Source organism: Atheta coriaria, unplaced genomic scaffold (assembly GCF_025399875.1).
Source record: "Atheta coriaria isolate IRGN ID8LTWV9N9 unplaced genomic scaffold, Caltech_Dcor_3.1 hic_scaffold_9_pilon, whole genome shotgun sequence".
In the NCBI taxonomy this organism is placed as follows: Eukaryota; Metazoa; Arthropoda; class Insecta; order Coleoptera; family Staphylinidae; genus Dalotia; species Dalotia coriaria.
In genome coordinates, this window is record NW_027045451.1 from 870,210 (window position 1) to 887,697 (window position 17,488).

Here is a 17,488-nt window from a genome sequence, read left to right on the forward strand (position 1 = left end):
CCTTGTACCCTGTACCTTCTTCAATCATCTTTTATGATTATTATCATATCATTTTGGTGTCTTGTGTTGATCAGCACACACATTCCAAGTACACGTGTTTGGTTTTCCGAGACAAAAGATTGCACACCATCTCTTATACTCTTATACTGCACCCCACACCAAGAACACCGCTGTGTGCGCAATGGCTATCCTCGATTCGAACATATATTATGGTACCGAATGTACAAGCAGACACAAAACTTGAAGCACACACAATTAAGGGCGATTGAACAGATTCAGATTCAATAAAACACAGAACACCGAATTATCAAAATGATTGGGATATCTTTGTTGATGTGTTCATTCATTTAGTGTTAATGTTTTGATAATTCATCAGTCGTTCGAGGCAAGTATTTGGTATATATTGCAACTAGTGACTTTTGAGTTGAAAGCGCATATCTCTACTCCCCCTCAAAAACCCTCTGAGCTTTTTTACGATTGATTTGGTTGCAGTGTTTGGGGTTTGTATCTGTAATTTGTCACCTCTGTGGATCACCCCCTGCACGCTGTATTTTCCATAGTTGCATAATTGTGTTAATGATGGGTTTGATGCGTAGGCTAAACAAAATCGGCAAGAATCCGAATCTGGTGGCGCATCGCGAGGAGGATCTCGGCAGCGAGAGCAAAACCATCAACGCAGTTGTGAACGCGCTGGCGGCGGAAGCGGATCACGTCAATCTCTCCGACGAGTCGGTGGCGCGTCTGCACGCCAGCGATCGCAGCCTGCAGGAGTTGGGCCGCACGCTGCAGAAGTTAACAACATTACCGCGACCCAAGTCGGAGAACAACTTTGCCTCGCAGGATATACCGCTGACACGTGGCGGCGACCACAACGGACGGCCGTCGTTCCACAAGTCGGACACGTTTCACAAAGAATCGGCATTTCAATGACGGCACTCCACGCACTAGTGCTCTCTGCCCTCTCTTTTTCGACTCGACGTCTCTCATCGACTTCTCTTCATCATCTCTACCGACTGACTTTCTTCTGGAGTGCTTGTGCGTGTTAAAAATGATCAACTGCTGATTCAAATCTCTTGCAAGCGACATGCGAACCCAACAAAATATGCAAAAAAAAACAACAACCAAAAACAACAACAACCACCAGTCAAGCGACACTTGAAAGGATAACGTTAAAGCAATACGTGTGCATTGGACACAAAGCGCTAGAGAAACTGCAATACTAGGAAATAAACTTAAGTTGTAGCTTAACAAATGAATTATTAGCTGCTCAATGAATCAACTAGACAATTACACAAAGAGTTTTATGCATAATATTGAAGCGACTAAACGAATTCGCCCGGTTTTTGGTTCATGATTAATTTCGAACGACATCAATTACGAGTGTTACCACACGGAGCGCGGAATAATGTACAAACACAACAATCAACACAAATATGTAAAAAGCAAACATACTACAAATCGAGACAATATTCGATGATAATGAAGCGATATAATAAAGAGTAAGCGAAACAAAAAAAAAGGGTAAAGCACTGATCTAATAATAAATAAGTAAGTAATATAAGTACAGTATTTTTGCGCGTAAACAGCAAAAAAGAGTATTTTTCATAATAAAAGCTGATGAGACAGCCCGAAATACAAACATATAGGACGGACACATAGGCAGAAAATATGTTTTGAGCCATGCTATGCAGCTAAAACCGGAAAAATATTACCTACAAGAGTCTCAAGCGCGGATATCAGCTATTTCAACTCGAATATCTCCTATTTATTTCATTTCATTCATCACATGTACTGCTTGGTACAATTTATCGACGGCAGATGACAGCAGCAGTATTACATTCGCTTGGAAATAACTGATATCCGAACAAGCAAAAAACCTAAACAATGCAATTGTGGAATTGATGAATAAAAAAATCAGGCGCGTGTCTTGACGAAATAATAAAAAAAAAACGTTCAACTGGAAAATGTAGTCAATTAAAAAACATATTCATTAAAGAATAAAGAGAGATTAAAAGAATCAACACAACAAGAAGTTTACGAAGACAAAAACCACACACGATACAAAAAATCATTTGTAAATATAACATCTCGCGTACATACAACATTTTTATGTACATACAGTTAACAAAAAAAAACAGAAGAAGAAAACGAATCAATGGACGAGACAAACACATGAATATTATTCATATTGTAACCAAAAACCGTGGCCAAGCGAGAAACTAGAGAAAAAATATGCACAGAAACAAAGTAAAACTAATCTAACAAAACGCACTATGAGGCTATAAACAGTTTTAATGAGAAACAAAAAGGAGAAACATCATCAAGCGATTAAATATCCTGCTGTAGCGACTAATAACTAAATAAATTTTAAACATAACTAAACATAACCAGTAGTGCAATCAAAAATAAAACAAGGTTTAACAAGTGGGTATAGTGTACGTAGGCCTAACACGGAATTATTGATTGATTGTCAAAGCAGGACCACATTTAAATCTATATTACACGAGAGAATCAAAACCAACGTGTGGTGTAAATCAAACATTTGAAACGCGACAATTATCATGCTGTTGCATACCATTTAGTTAAATGCCGTTTTGTTGAGAAACTTTAAACGAATTACTGTTGTTCTAACATAAGTTTTAAGTTTTAAGCGAAAAGTCCACACATTCGATCGGTCAATGCGTGACTCTCACACACACACAACACATACACACACTTAGCTGTGATCTACAAACAAACCAGAGAAGAGGAAAACAAGTGTAAACATAAACAGAAACATAAAAGAATTAAATTGCAACGATTTGTGGATATATAGGACTTCATTGTATAAACATAATGCGCATTTGTATATCGCACTAATTAATATTGAATCAAGCTTGTTATTTATTCGTTTGTAAAACGTTAATTTTTAAGTTATTTATTGAAGGTGTTTTGTTTCGACGAAAACGAAAAGCGCGTTATAACTAGTTAGTACTTGTACTAATTACGTAGGTATGCCTGCTGCAGATGAAGAGGAAATATAATATTATAATGATTCAATTTAGAATATAAACGAACGACTCTTTTAGGACGATTTTAATCAAAAATACTTTAAAATGTTGCAAAAAAAAATAGTGATTGATTAGTGATTTTAGCCGAAACTAAATTGAAATGATTTTCATACACTCACACACACACACAGGACACGCATTCATAGTGATATTGATAAAACAGAAGTATTTGCGTTGTTTCTGAATTACATATGTACAGTGATTTCTAATGGAATGAATTAAAATGAGAATAACGTAGATGACTGAATATTATAAATATATATTGAATAAATAACTGTGTATGTTGAATTGAAGCACAAGCAAAGCGAACGAAAATCGAAAATATCTCTCTTCATACAACAGAATAAGAATTTGATAGCGTTACTGATTGTAATTAAACAGTGTGTGCGTAGCTATTGAACAAAAAATATGCGTAGCGTTTGTGATTTCTTTTTAAGTATCGTAACGAAAACCAAGGCAAACAAAATTTAATAAACACACATGCAGGAAATGTAAGTATCGGACAGCACCCGCGCGCCCTCTCAGCCATATCCGTATCATTGATGAAGTAATTAGCTCCCACAAGCAATTAACGCATACAGCACAACATCGGCGTTCGTGCAAAACAAAAAACAACTAACATTTTAAACAAATTAAGAGGACATTAGCGTATAAGTAGAGGTGACAATTGAAATATTACGACATTACGAGAGAAACAAATTTATTGAATAAAGAAATCAATATTATATATAAATATATATAAAAATATATATTATACAATATATATTATGGAAATTTATCGGTTTCACAGCGCTGGAATTGATAAATCTCCATTTTATATACTATTATATCACTTTATCAAGTCTTACTTAAAAAGAAAGTTTGAGTTTCTTTCATGATGATACCATTTGAACTTAGGTTTCACGAATTCTTGCCATGATGAAATCCTAGTCTAGACTGACATTATCGATGCTTTCCGTATTCGTACATTTCGATGGAGGCAACATAAAAACAAACAAGAAAAACATTTGATTGATTCTAGATGGATATTTTTTACCAAAAGTGCTCATTGCTGTTGATTATAAAATATAAATACTTATCTATATGTGAGAGGTAAACAAATATTAATATACACACACAACGCCCACACTAACACACAAAAAGAAAAAAAATCTACGGGATGCGATGAATACAGGAGTGATGCTTTTATTGAATATAAAAAAATCTAATTATAAATTATAAACGAGATACAAATATATCTTCTGGGTTGTAATTACGAATTAAATGAATTCAGTTAAAACGATGCTAGTGTGTGCGTCAAACTGTTGTCACAATCAAATGGTTTTGTAGAATCGGTTTGAATGATATTTACGAATATGAATATTAAAAACAAAAAAAGTTAAAGATGAATCTCGTAGCGGACGTAGCGGACCGAGAGTCGAACAAAAAATTGTTTTTTTGGTTTGGTCGTATTTAACACACCCCCTCACCATTTATATTCGATATGAATATGTAAATAATATTGTAGAAAAGTGCCTCTTTTAAATTTGCGCATCGCTACTGTCTTGGGTCAACTATTAGAGAGTAAAAAAAGTACAGAGAATATCTTGATTTATTTCAATGTTTTAACTGTTGTTATTATTTGGTTTATAATCGAATAAAGCTGCATTTTTACAGTTCGGCGCCATATTACTCCATAACCTCAATATCTCAATGTCTAACCTTAAAATTTAGTTGACGATTCGCGCGGGAACTTCGAAACACATCAGTTGTCCTTGATTGCTTTCCAGTGCCCATCGCACCACGACTTTAATCTAAAAATATAAATGGTTGGTTTACAAGGTCATCTACTTTGAATGCATGTGCATCGTTATATATTTAATTGCCTATTTAAATAATTGCTTACAGTTGGGTATATTTCCAGAACATCAATGTTGTTTTTGTAAATGTATTCCTTGCCGGCCTTCAAAGGACACACGGCTTTAGTTTCGCCATCGGCTTCGTAAATACTTGGACATGCGTCTGTACCATCAAATCCGATGAATGGGAAAGGTATTCCGGCGATTTGGGCCGACACAGCGTTACGTAAACTTTTAATGTCTTTTTCTAAACGACCACGAAGTATTTAGTAGTGTAATGTGAAATTTTGGGCAAATATTTATTTAAAATCAACTTACCTGTTGTGAATTTATATTGGATTGATGTAATGGCCTTCTTTTTTAAACGACAGTAGGTTTTTCTACATCCGGATAATTTTACATCATTGTCGAGATTACTAAGTTTTCTCCCTGAAATCCATGCAATTTATGATTATTATTTGTATTAGAGTCAAGGATCACTTGTTGTGAGAATGAGAATTGCAACATTGTTGCAAGAACTTTCATATTGATGCTTTGATCATGCAACAAATTAATGACAAGTTAATTTGACAACTAGACAGACAACTTTCTCTCATTAGTGCAGAATAAAACGTTTAATATAACTACAAAGTAACAATTTTTATTTTATTTTTAATTTTGAAGTAAAATTCCGTAAAATTTGATTTTTTTCGTACTTACCAACTGAACATTGATTAATCAAAGCATAACTGCATGCGATACAACCCAGTAACAATAAAATAAATATCACTTTCATCTTATCACGTTAAATGCTTGATTTTAGTTTTAATTAAAGTTTAAACAGGTGCACCAGGTGGGTGTACACTGATTGGCTGTGGAATGAAACTTGTAATGGTAAAACTCGGATGGTGCAACGTTTATAACTTGTTCCCACCTCACTTTTCACGTTTTCTCGTCGTGTGGACACGCTGATGACCGCTAGGTAACTGTGTAACTATGTGTACTGATGGAATGTGATACAAGAGCAGTTTTATAAGAAGCCAAGACGCACGCTAGCGCATCTAGAGGAGTGGAAATGTTGGATTTCCTACTTTTTGACTGGAATAACAATGAACCACTCGAAATTATTTGCATATAAATCTTATTACATGCAGTGCGTTAATGGAATATTTAATGTACATTCACCGCAGTGTATTTACCTAAAATGGACTGTAAATAAATATATTCATTGCCAAGGCTAGAACTTGTTTTGAAAAGTTAAATTAATAAAAATTATTTTCTTTTCGTTTTAAATATATTTTTAAAAATTAAAAAAATTTATTCTGGGAGTTATTAGTAATTTATTATTATTTATGATGAAATTAATATTCTTTAAATGAATAATTTCCTTGTTATTTGTCTGGAATATTAATTTGATGTGCGTATTTACAACATTTAATAATCTCATTTTGTATTTTGAATTTATGTAGTTAACAATTCTACTGTGTCATTTTTACTGATGAGACAACAACACGCAAAACATTTCTTTTTATTTTGCTGCAATTTGAATGTTTATGCGAGTGCATTAAAAGAGACTTACTCTCACACACTCAACGAAGCAAATCATGTGAAGGTACAGTGAGTGTGTGTGTGTTGTGTTTAAACATAACTCTATAGTTTAACTGTAGAAGGCGCTAGCAGGTACGTCTTGATTTTATCAACTCTCACGTGTTCCTTTCTCAGTCTTGTTGTGAACATGTTCGTGCGTAGTTGATTGTGGCGTGGCGTGATGTGGTGTGTTTACATACAAAAATTCGGCGTGCACGATAACAAATATCGCCATTCTTATAACATTCGCAATAAATTATATTTAAAAATAAGTAACATTTACAATTTAAATTTAAACAATTCGAATATCAGCACAAGACCGGAAATACTCTTGAGGTCCACATCCGACTGCACCGGTACCATTCTCACAAACACCCCAGTTATTTCCGGCTCTATAGTGCCATCGCAGTACACAATGATTACAAGTGAAATCCGCCGGAAGTTGAATTCTATTTGTGATTTCTTTCATATCCGAAGATATTTGGAATTTGTCGTCACCATTTTCGAACTGTAGTGCGACGAAACATTCCTCTCCCGATTCCGGTTGACTAGAATCAGTGATTTCACAAATGTGATATTCAAAGTGACCTCGGTGATTGGCAGTGAGAAGAACTGAAGTTTCGATAACTTCTCCGGCCTTGTATTCGCCTACTATCGTGCCGGTACCGTAAATGCCAGTGTTTTCGTTTGCTTGTGGATGTGGATCAGTGTAAACATCGCCGCAGACACCGCAGTTGCCTTTGTTGATACCCCAAAGTGTCTGAAAGTGAAAACATTACGTTTAATAACATTTTTACGTGACATTAATTATCTTACCCAAAGACCACCACAGAACAGTTGATTATCACCGTAGTTTATGGGTGCATCTTGATCAAAACGCCATAAGGAACTTCGTCCCGGAGGATTCAGCATCATGCCATGACTATTGACTTCCAGAACAATTAGACTCAAGACTATACAAGGTAATGTGAACATTTTATTTATATTTTTGTTAATTAAATACTACGATCGTGATTTTAATGGATGAAGATGGTTGTAGTTTTGTACTGATATCGGATTACTACATTCTGTCCGTATTTATACCAATGTGGACTTGATAGTATCAGATAGTGATAAAAATCTGATAATACTTTCTTGCTTGTATTCTGATTCACATTTGTTTTGATCGTGATCCGGTGCGTGAAATCCAATACTCAATCACTTGACTTGACTAATATTTTTTAAATTGTTTCCAAATTGTTACTATATGCGTAATTGAAATTATAAGCTGTGGGTAATTAGTCAACTTGGTTTTTACATTAATCTGTTTATTTTGGGACATATCTTGTGTGTGCCAGATAATTTAAATTACAAAGTAAATAATTAAGTTGAATGACTAATTATTTATTATTTTTATTAGAAAAAGTGAGTGATTTATTAAAAAAATGTCGAAAACCAGCAAAAATCTTTGATTTTAAAAGCAATTCTCTATGAAGTACTATATTAAAATTGGGGAAATATGATTTTATTGGAACAATGCCAAGATATCTTTGATATTTCGATAGTGAATACCTCGAGAACTAAAAGTACGGTGCAATGAATGAGAATTAGCTGTGCATTCACCCTCGTTCGATGCACCCTATTAGAATCGGCTATGCATTTACCTTTGTACGGTGCCCTGAATAAAAGTCACTTCTACCGCTAGCTTCGTAAGGTGCTCGAACCGAATCACTTCTACCGCTACCTTCGTACGGTGCCCTGAATCGAGTCACTTCTACCGCTAGCCTCGTACGGTGCCCTGAATCGAATCACTTCTACCGCTAGCCTCGTAAGGTACCCTAGTATCTTAAAGAACAAAAGTTTTTCGGCCTTCCACTAAAAATTTGCATTTCCCAATCAATGTCAACTCATTGTACTTGATACTAGTGCGTAGATGAAACACTGAATCACAGTAGATAATGGATTAAGTAATAATGAACCAATTAATAACACTTGAGATTGTAAAAACAAAAGTGTTCTCCAAAGTTCATAATTTTCCAGATGTTTACGGAGTGATAAGTGATACTATTTAAAAAAATGTTATATCCAAAGTCAAACTTTGTCGTAGAAAAAATTTATTTATGTAACCATTTACAAAATAGCAATATCAGAACAAGAACGAAAGGTTTCCTGTGGTCCACATCCTGGTTTGTTGCTACCATCCTCACAGATACCCCAATTGTTAGCAGCAACGTAGTGCCACCTCAAAACGCAACGATCACACTTGAAACCATCAGGCAACTTGATGCGATTGTTAAATTCAAACACACTTCCGGGCACAGAATATTCCATACTGCCATCCTCAAACGCCAAAGGTTGGAAACATTCCTCTCCAGATTCATAGGTATTAGCATCGTGTAATTGACAGAGGTGATATTCAAAGTGACCCAGGTGGTTGGCACTCAAATGAATATAGACTTCTGCTACCTGACCAGCGGAATAATTGGCGACTACTTTACCAATACCATAGGTACCAGTGTTTTCGTTTGGTTGAGGATGAGGATCGGTGTAGACATCTCCGCAGACTCCACATTTGCCGCCATTTTGGTTGTGTTGAACCTAAATTTAAAAGAAAACATCAGAATTAATTTAAATTTTACAAAAAATAATTTTTATTGAACTTACGGTTAATCCTCCACAATAGTTCTGGTTATCATCGTAGTTTGGGGGTGCTTCATCATCAAAACGCCATAATGAGCTTCTATTTGGAGGATCCAACATCATACCATGTCCGGATACCTCCAAAACCACCAAACTAAGCGCAATACAAAGTAATTTCATCATTTTAACGCAATTTTTTTGTTTCTGCGGAGTGAATGCACCTCAACTCAATTTATACCTGTTTTTTGACATGATAATGAATTATCATAGGGATTAGAGAAATCTATGAAGTGTTTTTTTACTTCTTGAAACAAGATTTAGATTTAGATCTCAATTGGATGGATCATCCACATACTACGCGTTTTTATTGTGTTTTATTTATTATGGTTTGATATTTACATTCAATTAGATAATTGCAATATCAGCACATGAACGGAAAGTTTCCTGAGCTCCGCATCCAGGTCGCGCTTCCCCATCCTCGCAGGTATCCACATTATTACCACAGGTGTAATGCCATCGCAAAACACACCTCTCACAAGTAAAACCTTCTGGTAACTTGACGCGGTTCTTAACTTTGTAAGCATTTCCTCCAATTGGATATTGGGAAGTTCCATCTTCAAATAACAAAGGTTCGAAACACTCCTCTCCTGCTTCGTAGGTATCTGGTTGGTGTAATTCACACAGGTGATATTCAAAGAACCCAAGATGGTTAGCAGTGATAAGGATAGAAATATCTATAACTTGGCCGGAAGTGTAGTTGGCTACTACTTTGCCTTGACCATATTTTCCGGTGTTTTCGTTTAGTTGAGGGTGAGGAGATTGGTAGGCATCACCACATACACCACAACGTCCGCCATTTTGACTCCATTGTACCTAATAGGTATATTTATACAAATTGAGAGTAAATAATTTTTTTTTTGTTAAAGTTCGATATAAACCTCAAATCCTCCGCAAAAGTTCTGGTTGTCCTCGTAGTTCGGCGGAGCATCTTCGTCGAAACGCCACAAGGAACTTCTGTTAGGCGGGTCTAACATCATTCCATGACCGGAAATCTCAAGAACAATTAAACTCAACGTAACAAGTATTAATTTTATCATTGTCACTGCTTTGAAGGAACTATCACTGCATAAAATATTCAAAATTGGTGCAGCCATATTTATAGTCAGAATAATAATCCATTTTGATCAATAAATTAAAGGATTATTGGGTTATCTTCAAAAATTGCCAAAATTTTGACTTAGATATTCTTTTAAACTTGATTATAAGTTGGTTTCTCCGAAATTTCAAGGATTATCAATAGATAATGAACTATAACGGAAATTTTTGAATATATTTAAATGATTTTATTGCTTAATAGCAATCCGACATGACTTTCTCATTAATCTAATAATTATATCTATACACTGATAGCTCTGATAACAGCATGGAGTAAAAATGATTGTTTGAACAAACATATTTTTAATTGTTATCAATTGGCACGTTTAATATACATTTTTACATAGTTTACATGAATTTCATCAAGTATTATTTAGTTGATGCGGATATCAGCGCAGTTACGGAAGGTTTCTTGGGGTCCACATCCCTGAGCCTGGGAACCATCTTCACAGGTACCCCAGTTGTTGCCTCCTCTGTAGTGCCACCTCAAAACGCAATGCGGGCATGAGAAACCGCTGGGCAGGCGAAGGCGGTTGGAGAATTCTTTCACTCCGCTCAAAACTTGGTGCTCCAAAGATCCATCTTCAAAGGTCAACTGTTGGAAGCATTCCTCTCCGGTTTCAGGGCGGCTAGGGTCGTCCAATTTGCAGAGGTGGTATTCAAAGTGTCCCAAATGGTTAGTGGTCAAGGTGACTCCAACGGTGATAACTTCTCCAGCTTGGTATTCGGCAACGATTTTACCAGTTCCGTAGATTCCGGTGTTTTCGTTTGCTTGTGGGTGGGCATTGGCGTAGTTGTCACCGCAAAGACCACATTTGCCTCCGTTTTGGTGGTGTTGAACCTATTTACAAAGTATTAGTTCCTCTCTTAAAGAAAATCAATTTTATTACGAATAGTACTTACACCAGCACCTCCGCAGAAGTTCTCGTTGTCATTGTAGTTGATAGGTGCTTCATCATCAAAACGCCAGAGGGAACTCCTGTTGGGAGGATCCAACATCATTCCATGGCCGGAGACTTCCAGCACGACAAGGGTCAACGCGACACACAAAAGTTTGAACATTTTGAAACGTATTTTGCAACACTTCTACGAGGTCCCATTTTCGGATTCTTTTTATATAGAAATAATCAAGTTGAGATAAGATCGCAATCGATCAATATACTTCAGGTGAAAGCTTTGTTTTGATGCATTATTTGTCATAATTATTAAATTAATAAAAATAGGATTACGATTCGTGCGAACAGGGTAGGTAATCTTTCAAAACACTTGATTTAAAGTGTCTTATGATTACAAGACTGTCATTGTCTGAAGTAGACATATATTAATCTCATCACATCACATCAATATCATTCATATTTGTACTTGAAGTAGAGAATTTGACAGTTAGGATTTTTCCACATAGAATTTTATTGATTAAGTTTTATATGATCAAGGTAAAAGTGTTCTACGTTTAAGCCGGGCCCATCGCAAACACAACAAAATTAGCAAAAGATTAACGATTGCCGGGGCCCGCGGATCTTCCCCAGGGCCCGCGCTGGCTCTCGACGGCCGTGCCTATCTGTGACACAAATTAAACGATCGGCACGGTCGGACACAATTAGGAGATATGCGCAATTTAAAAAAAAGGGCGTACGAGGGTGTCGATAAAAGTGACTCGTGTTCAGGGCACCGTACAAGGGCAGCGGTAGAAGTGACTCGTGTTCAGGGCACCGTACTAGGGCAACGGTAGAAGTGACTCGTGTTCAGGGCACCGTACTAGGGCAACGGTAGAAGTGACTCGTGTTCAGGGCACCGTATGAGGGCAGCGGTAGAACTGACTCGTGTTCAGGGCACCGTACGAAGATGATTGTATAGCTGACTCCCCCATTTGCCCATTTTTTCTTATGAATTATGATTTCATTTCTTATATATGAATTTTAATAAGCTTATCTTATAGAAAATTTTCCGTAGATTAAGAATTTGAAATCTGTTCGTATGTATCTCTTTTAGTTTACGAGATATTCGCAATTGAACTCCAGAATACCTAGAATAAATATCCGTTATTTGAGTTGCCTATAACTAGAATCCATTTTAAACATTTTCATATTCCCTCTCTACTTGAAGATAAATTTCAAGTTGCGATAAAACTGAGCGTCTGCGAGTTCTAATAATAACTCAAAATAAACAAATACTGGAGAAATTGCTTACGGTTTTTCATTATTACTTTTATCGCATTACGAAGAAAATCGACTGTCCAATCTTCTCAAGCAAAGAAAATGATCGCCAATCATTTTTTCTAAAATTTGCATTTAAAAAGTTATTAACAAAATAAAATAATATATTATTAATGTTTACAAACTTGCTGATTGTTCAGTGTCAAAAAATTCAAACTGCGCACGCAAGCTGCTGATTACTGAGCTACAACCGGAGTATTCAACTTTTATGATGTAACTACATGAGTCAGAAATACCAACACGTAACCCACATATTTGTTTATATTAGCTTCATGCGCCTACCACAAGTTCATATCAATTGATAATAATTTATAAGCGTTTATTAAATTTATTATACATTAATTTTAACATTTTATGCATTTCTGCGTTTGTATCCAATCCAAAATCCGCCTTTGATAGCAGGTGAGAAGTGATCAACACTATACTCAACCGGAATAACTGTCCTATTAATCACGACCAGCTCAAAATGCCGTAGAATGTGATAAACGACTGTTTTGACTTCCATGAGAGCAAAACGTGATCCAATACAATTTCTGGGACCAGCCCCGAATGGCAAAAATGTATACGGTTTAATATTATCTTTGTTCTCGTCAGAAAAACGCTCTGGGTCAAATTTATCCGGGTTGGGATAGTATTGTTCATCGGAATGGATACCTGCGACAGGTAGCCATAGAACATCACCAGGAACAAGGTTTACAGGGGTTTCACCCGGTAGTTCTGGTTGAATTGTATAAGCTTTGGTGCATTCTCTATCAACGGCAGCAAATGGTGGATTTTTTCGGAGAGTTTCCGTTACCACCATGTCTAAATACTTCATTTTGTTTAGAACATCATAGGTTAGCTTCCCATTTGTGGCTTTGTATGTTTCGTCAACATCCTTTCGTAGTTTTTCCTGAACCTCTGGATGAACAGCTAATTCGTAACAAATGAATGACATTACTGTAGAAATAGTGTCAAAACCAGCAAAGAAAAAGATCAACACTTGTGCCGCCATGTCTTCTTCAGTCATTTCCTTTTGTTGAACTTTGGCAGTTTTTCCTACTTCGGATTCTTCCATGGTGGCGAAACCTGCATCATGTTTCTCGTGGGTTTCATCATACTTCAATTGCCCTTTTTTTGCTTCCATCAAACAATTAATCATATCCGGGCGGACAATATTCTGTACCTCACGGGTTTCCACGGTATTTCTGACTAGTTGTTTAAAGAAATCTGTGGTTTCTTTGGGGAAAAAGCGTACATTGAGTAACTGCAATTATAAAAATATTAGTAAATCATTTTTAAATATGTGGTGGTAATTTTTACCTTTGCAAGTTTTGGCAAAAACATTGAAAACATAAATGTCACAAGTTTTGAGAAACTGCTCAAGTTGGTAATTTCTTTACCATGCTTATAAAAAGTATTTTCTGGTTCTTTCAACGAGTCAACTGTCACACCAAACGCGCAGTTCGCGATCACATCGCTAGAATACCGCGAGAAAGAGTTCTTCAGTTCAAGTTCAATGACATTTTTGTTTTGAGCTAAATAAAACTCGACATATTGATGCGCTGATTTTTCCATCAGTTCAAACATCAAACGCATTTTGCTTGCAGTGAAAGTTGGACTCAAAGTTGCACGCATATCCTTCCACTTGTCACCTTTCAATGCGAAGAGATTTTTAGACCATAACGGCTCCAAATCGCCAGCAAAGTTAGTGTGGTCAACAAAGTGATCAAAATCTTTTACTGTTAGTTGTTTAATTAATTCCGGATCGTGTATGACAAGAGTGCGCAAATTGCCTTGGTACACTCCAGAGTATCTATAATTAGATATGTTTTATTTATACTGACGAAATAGGAAAGAGTGTGATTACATACCGAACATTTTTAAAGTTATTGTACAATCGTTTAACACTCTCGGTTTGTGATTCTTGCTTTATAGTTGCTTTGAATCCATCGCCTAAAAAGGGCACAGGCATAGCTGTTTGCTTTACATTTTGTGATCGCCAGTAAAACATAGTGTTCTTGTAATTGTTGTACACCCACCATCCCACAACAATAAAAGCTATCAAAATTAACATCTCACAAATCTAAAAATTGTATTAATTTAGTAAACTTAATTAAGTTACGGAAGTTTGCTTACTTTTGTTTAGTTTGCGTGTTGAATCAACGAACAGCGCACTAGCAACTAATAAATGAATTTGTGAATAGTCGCGTCTCAGTCGCGTAATATATATTCTACAAATGCGCAGGCGCGGTTGAGTTAGAATGAACCTTGTAATCGAAAAAACACTTTACAAATTACATGCACTCGATTTAATGATTAAATTGTTTTATTATAAGGACTATTTCGAAAAATATAATGACAACGCATTATCTTTTTGATTTCTGGAAGATTTTTATTTATTGCGACGTTGAAAATTAATCCAAAAGTCATTACATTCTTAGCATTCTTCATTGGAGTAGTTGTTTTATCAATAAAGTTATAAATATAAAATAAATTATCTTGCGCTACATCATCGCAAGTCATGATCCGATATAAATTTATGAAAAAATGCAAAAATTTAATTTTGGAAGAATAACGATAGGTTTTAAATATTTCAATGACAACATCCTGTACATAATGACTAAGGCAGACATTTATTTAGGTATTGCATACATTAATTCCTTATTTTCTAACTTAAAAATACATTAATAATTAGTAACATTTTTGCGGCGTTGGAAACCAACCCAGAAACCACCTTCAATGAATGGATTAAAGTTGCCTTTAGCTAATTTCATAGGAATAGTGGTCTTTTTAATGACAGTCAATTCAAATTTACTCAAAATATGGAAAATCAATGTCTTGCATTCCATCAGCGCAAATCTTGACCCAATGCAATTCCTAGGTCCTGAACCGAAGGGAATATAAGCATACGGATTAATTGAAGACTTATTCTCGTCCGAAAAACGTTCCGGGTCGAATTTACTAGGATTTGGGAAGTATTCTTCGTTGTGGTGAATGCCAGTCATAGGTAACCATACCATATCTCCTGGTTTTAGATGCACAGGGACCTCACCAGGTCTTTCCGGTTTGATGGTGTAAGCTTTCGTGCACACTCTGTCAATCGCAATGACAGGAGGATTTTTACGCATACTTTCAGTGATCACCATGTCCATGTACTTCATCTTGTTCAATTCGTCGTATGTAAGGCCGCCTTTGTTTGCCTTTCTGGTGGCGTCAATTTCTTCAATAAGTTTTTTTTGGATCTCTGGATGAACCGCCAACTCGTAGCACAAAAATGACATCATTGTAGAGATAGTATCAAATCCAGCCAGGAAGAAGATGACAACCTGGGCGGCCATGACATCTTCTGTCATTTCTGTCTTCTTTACTTGCTTCTTTCCGATTTCGGACTCTTCTACAGTAGCGAAACCGGATGTTTTCTGTTCGGCGGCCTCCTCGTACTTCAATTTTCCTTTACGTGCTTCCATCAATAGATTGATCATATCTGGACGGTGAATGTTCTTTTCTTCACGCATGCGTACTGCATCCCTGACGAGATACTTGAAGAAGTCAGTTTTTGGGAACAAACTTACTTTCAAAAACTGTAAAAACAGGTTGTTAAAGGTTTAGAAATTTGTTTTATAGTACTGTTTGATTAACTTACATCTGTGAGTCTTGGAGAGATTAAATTAATCAAAAACTTTAGATTTCTTACAAATCCACTAAAATCAGAAAGGTCCTTGCCTCGCGTATAGAATTCATTAGTTGGATCTTTGAGAGAATCAACACTAACACCGAATGCGCAATTCGCAATCACATCATTAGCGAAACGTGTGAAGGAATCTTTCAGTTCAATATCAAGTGAGTCTTTCTTTTGCTCCAAATAGAAATTGACGTATTGCTGAGCAGATTTTTCCATGAGTGCATACATTGAACGCATTTTACTTGAAGTGAAAGTTGGACTCAAAGTTGCACGCATATCCCTCCACTTGTCACCTTTCAACGAAAACAAATTTTTACTAAAGATGGGGTCTTGATTTTCCGAAACGAAAGATCTATGATCAACAAAGTGATCAAAGTCTTTGACGGTAATCTGCTTGATAAGTTCAGGATCACGCAGCATCAAAACAGGATGAGTTCCTTGATACAATCCTGTGTATCTAAACACAGAAATATTTTTTAAATTTTTTTCTCTCTTAAACTCTTTTAACTTCATAATTAACATACCTGTCATTTTTATTGCGATTGTAAATGTTCCGAACCATTTCCGTTGAAGTTTCCAGCCTCAGGAAGGACCTGTAGTTGTCACCTAATAAAGGTACAGCAGGTCCTTGCACTACATTTCGTTCCCTCCAATATTTTTGAGGTTTTACTAAGTAGTAATAAAACAGCAGTGCTGCTGTCACCGGAAGGAGGACCCAAAACATGTTGCACGCTATTCACGTTGTCACCTGTGGTAAAATTAAACAATTTTTCGTTTATAAAGCTGGTTAACAACTCCCACTAAAATTTACTTGATTGATAAATACTTTAACCGATAAAAAATATATATCAGACCTATTTAATTTGATCCCATTTATAGATAATTAATTTTTCACTTATCAATATCTCATAAATTGAAAACAACAAAATACCTGCCTCTAGATGAGTGTTTACTGATGATTTGACAGAAATATAAATACCTTAATGATAAATACGTTAAAATTTTAGTACACGCAGATTATAAAAACACTGCTTTGTTTTTAAACCGTCTGGTTTCCAACCTCAACCAGTACTGAATGTACAAACATCAAATACTAGTATTAAGTAATATTTGCGTTTTCGATTCATGTGTAATTACATAATGTGTGCTTAATTTTCTGTCGGTTGTCTAACCTGTTTTTATTCTCCTTCTACTATAATTTGATTTTTTGCTTTGTTAGTTCATTTTCAATTCAAGTGCATATTTCAACATGAGAATTGAGATCACTGATTACTATTTATCAACACCCGACAACTGCTTTCTATAAAATTATTAAATTACGTCTCTGATGCAATGAATTATTAATGACACTGACTAATCACGTAGGTTCAAATTAAATGCGCA

At 35.8% G+C, this 17,488-nt stretch overlaps 8 protein-coding genes across 22 annotated transcripts in view; 1 reads left to right on the forward strand and 7 right to left on the reverse strand.

Annotated features, from left to right (window-relative positions):
* Ih (hyperpolarization activated cyclic nucleotide gated potassium channel Ih) overlaps nt 1-4,708 on the forward strand; it is a 67,395-nt gene extending 62,687 nt beyond the window's left edge. For all 14 annotated transcript variants that reach the window (XM_065310563.1, XM_065310565.1, XM_065310568.1 and 11 more), the window contains one exon: nt 597-4,708. In XM_065310563.1, the coding sequence (XP_065166635.1) occupies nt 597-930 (334 nt within the window). In that variant the 3' untranslated portion in view covers nt 931-4,708. The remainder of the gene's footprint in view (nt 1-596) is intronic.
* LOC135797958 (NPC intracellular cholesterol transporter 2-like) lies at nt 4,624-5,892 on the reverse strand. The gene is made up of 4 exons (XM_065310579.1): nt 5,588-5,892; nt 5,207-5,317; nt 4,936-5,135; nt 4,624-4,843 (listed from the first exon to the last, which is right to left on the reverse strand). Exons 1-4 carry the CDS (start codon nt 5,661-5,663, stop codon nt 4,760-4,762), a joined length of 471 nt encoding a protein of 156 aa, XP_065166651.1. The 5' UTR covers nt 5,664-5,892; the 3' UTR covers nt 4,624-4,759.
* Nucleotides 5,893-6,688: 796 nt separating this feature from the next.
* Nucleotides 6,689-7,492, reverse strand: LOC135798395 (uncharacterized). Its single transcript, XM_065311237.1, has 2 exons — nt 7,271-7,492; nt 6,689-7,214 (listed from the first exon to the last, which is right to left on the reverse strand). Exons 1-2 carry the CDS (start codon nt 7,427-7,429, stop codon nt 6,747-6,749), a joined length of 627 nt encoding a protein of 208 aa, XP_065167309.1. The 5' UTR covers nt 7,430-7,492; the 3' UTR covers nt 6,689-6,746.
* A 1,038-nt stretch (nt 7,493-8,530) lies between these two features.
* Nucleotides 8,531-9,277, reverse strand: LOC135798412 (uncharacterized). The gene is made up of 2 exons (XM_065311259.1): nt 9,098-9,277; nt 8,531-9,031 (listed from the first exon to the last, which is right to left on the reverse strand). The coding sequence occupies exons 1-2, from the start codon at nt 9,254-9,256 to the stop codon at nt 8,564-8,566; spliced, it is 627 nt and encodes a 208-aa protein (XP_065167331.1). The 5' UTR covers nt 9,257-9,277; the 3' UTR covers nt 8,531-8,563.
* Nucleotides 9,278-9,428: 151 nt separating this feature from the next.
* On the reverse strand, nt 9,429-10,242 carry LOC135799021 (uncharacterized). Its single transcript, XM_065312031.1, has 2 exons — nt 10,012-10,242; nt 9,429-9,946 (listed from the first exon to the last, which is right to left on the reverse strand). Exons 1-2 carry the CDS (start codon nt 10,225-10,227, stop codon nt 9,479-9,481), a joined length of 684 nt encoding a protein of 227 aa, XP_065168103.1. The 5' UTR covers nt 10,228-10,242; the 3' UTR covers nt 9,429-9,478.
* A 269-nt stretch (nt 10,243-10,511) lies between these two features.
* LOC135799022 (uncharacterized) lies at nt 10,512-11,337 on the reverse strand. The gene is made up of 2 exons (XM_065312032.1): nt 11,132-11,337; nt 10,512-11,069 (listed from the first exon to the last, which is right to left on the reverse strand). The coding sequence occupies exons 1-2, from the start codon at nt 11,288-11,290 to the stop codon at nt 10,602-10,604; spliced, it is 627 nt and encodes a 208-aa protein (XP_065168104.1). The 5' UTR covers nt 11,291-11,337; the 3' UTR covers nt 10,512-10,601.
* Nucleotides 11,338-12,746: 1,409 nt separating this feature from the next.
* Nucleotides 12,747-14,660, reverse strand: LOC135798925 (cytochrome P450 9e2-like). The gene is made up of 4 exons (XM_065311908.1): nt 14,560-14,660; nt 14,295-14,506; nt 13,744-14,236; nt 12,747-13,687 (listed from the first exon to the last, which is right to left on the reverse strand). Exons 2-4 carry the CDS (start codon nt 14,495-14,497, stop codon nt 12,794-12,796), a joined length of 1,590 nt encoding a protein of 529 aa, XP_065167980.1. The 5' UTR covers nt 14,498-14,506; nt 14,560-14,660; the 3' UTR covers nt 12,747-12,793.
* Nucleotides 14,661-15,037: 377 nt separating this feature from the next.
* LOC135797975 (cytochrome P450 9e2-like) lies at nt 15,038-17,227 on the reverse strand. 2 transcript variants are annotated; one of them, XM_065310615.1, is made up of 4 exons: nt 17,085-17,227; nt 16,630-16,853; nt 16,067-16,562; nt 15,038-16,004 (listed from the first exon to the last, which is right to left on the reverse strand). In XM_065310615.1, the coding sequence occupies exons 2-4, from the start codon at nt 16,827-16,829 to the stop codon at nt 15,108-15,110; spliced, it is 1,593 nt and encodes a 530-aa protein (XP_065166687.1). In that variant the 5' UTR covers nt 16,830-16,853; nt 17,085-17,227; the 3' UTR covers nt 15,038-15,107. The 2 variants fall into 2 exon arrangements, with proteins under 2 accessions (XP_065166687.1, XP_065166688.1); XM_065310616.1 differs by having other exon boundaries at nt 17,041-17,180.
* Between the last annotated feature and the right edge of the window lie 261 nt (nt 17,228-17,488).

Bases quoted from the DNA above. Each gene is read 5' to 3' on its own strand.
- LOC135797958 (XM_065310579.1), bottom strand. From the start codon at position 5,663: ATGAAAGTGATATTTATTTTATTGTTACTGGGTTGTATCGCATGCAGT. The intron at 5,136-5,206 runs GTAAGTTGATTT...GTGGTCGTTTAG, and splicing joins CCAATATAAATTCACAACAG to AAAAAGACATTAAAAGTTTA. The intron at 4,844-4,935 runs GTAAGCAATTAT...TTATATTTTTAG, and splicing joins TTCTGGAAATATACCCAACT to ATTAAAGTCGTGGTGCGATG.
- LOC135798395 (XM_065311237.1), bottom strand. From the start codon at position 7,429: ATGTTCACATTACCTTGTATAGTCTTGAGTCTAATTGTTCTGGAAGTC. The intron at 7,215-7,270 runs GTAAGATAATTA...TTTCACTTTCAG, and splicing joins TGTTCTGTGGTGGTCTTTGG to ACACTTTGGGGTATCAACAA.
- LOC135798412 (XM_065311259.1), bottom strand. From the start codon at position 9,256: ATGATGAAATTACTTTGTATTGCGCTTAGTTTGGTGGTTTTGGAGGTA. The intron at 9,032-9,097 runs GTAAGTTCAATA...TTTTAAATTTAG, and splicing joins ACTATTGTGGAGGATTAACC to GTTCAACACAACCAAAATGG.
- LOC135799021 (XM_065312031.1), bottom strand. From the start codon at position 10,227: ATGGCTGCACCAATTTTGAATATTTTATGCAGTGATAGTTCCTTCAAA. The intron at 9,947-10,011 runs GTTTATATCGAA...TATACCTATTAG, and splicing joins ACTTTTGCGGAGGATTTGAG to GTACAATGGAGTCAAAATGG.
- LOC135799022 (XM_065312032.1), bottom strand. From the start codon at position 11,290: ATGTTCAAACTTTTGTGTGTCGCGTTGACCCTTGTCGTGCTGGAAGTC. The intron at 11,070-11,131 runs GTAAGTACTATT...CTTTGTAAATAG, and splicing joins ACTTCTGCGGAGGTGCTGGT to GTTCAACACCACCAAAACGG.
- LOC135798925 (XM_065311908.1), bottom strand. From the start codon at position 14,497: ATGTTAATTTTGATAGCTTTTATTGTTGTGGGATGGTGGGTGTACAAC. The intron at 14,237-14,294 runs GTATGTAATCAC...ATCTAATTATAG, and splicing joins AATAACTTTAAAAATGTTCG to ATACTCTGGAGTGTACCAAG. The intron at 13,688-13,743 runs GTAAAAATTACC...TTATAATTGCAG, and splicing joins TTTTGCCAAAACTTGCAAAG to TTACTCAATGTACGCTTTTT.
- LOC135797975 (XM_065310615.1), bottom strand. From the start codon at position 16,829: ATGTTTTGGGTCCTCCTTCCGGTGACAGCAGCACTGCTGTTTTATTAC. The intron at 16,563-16,629 runs GTATGTTAATTA...TTCTGTGTTTAG, and splicing joins AATCGCAATAAAAATGACAG to ATACACAGGATTGTATCAAG. The intron at 16,005-16,066 runs GTAAGTTAATCA...CTGTTTTTACAG, and splicing joins TCTCTCCAAGACTCACAGAT to TTTTTGAAAGTAAGTTTGTT.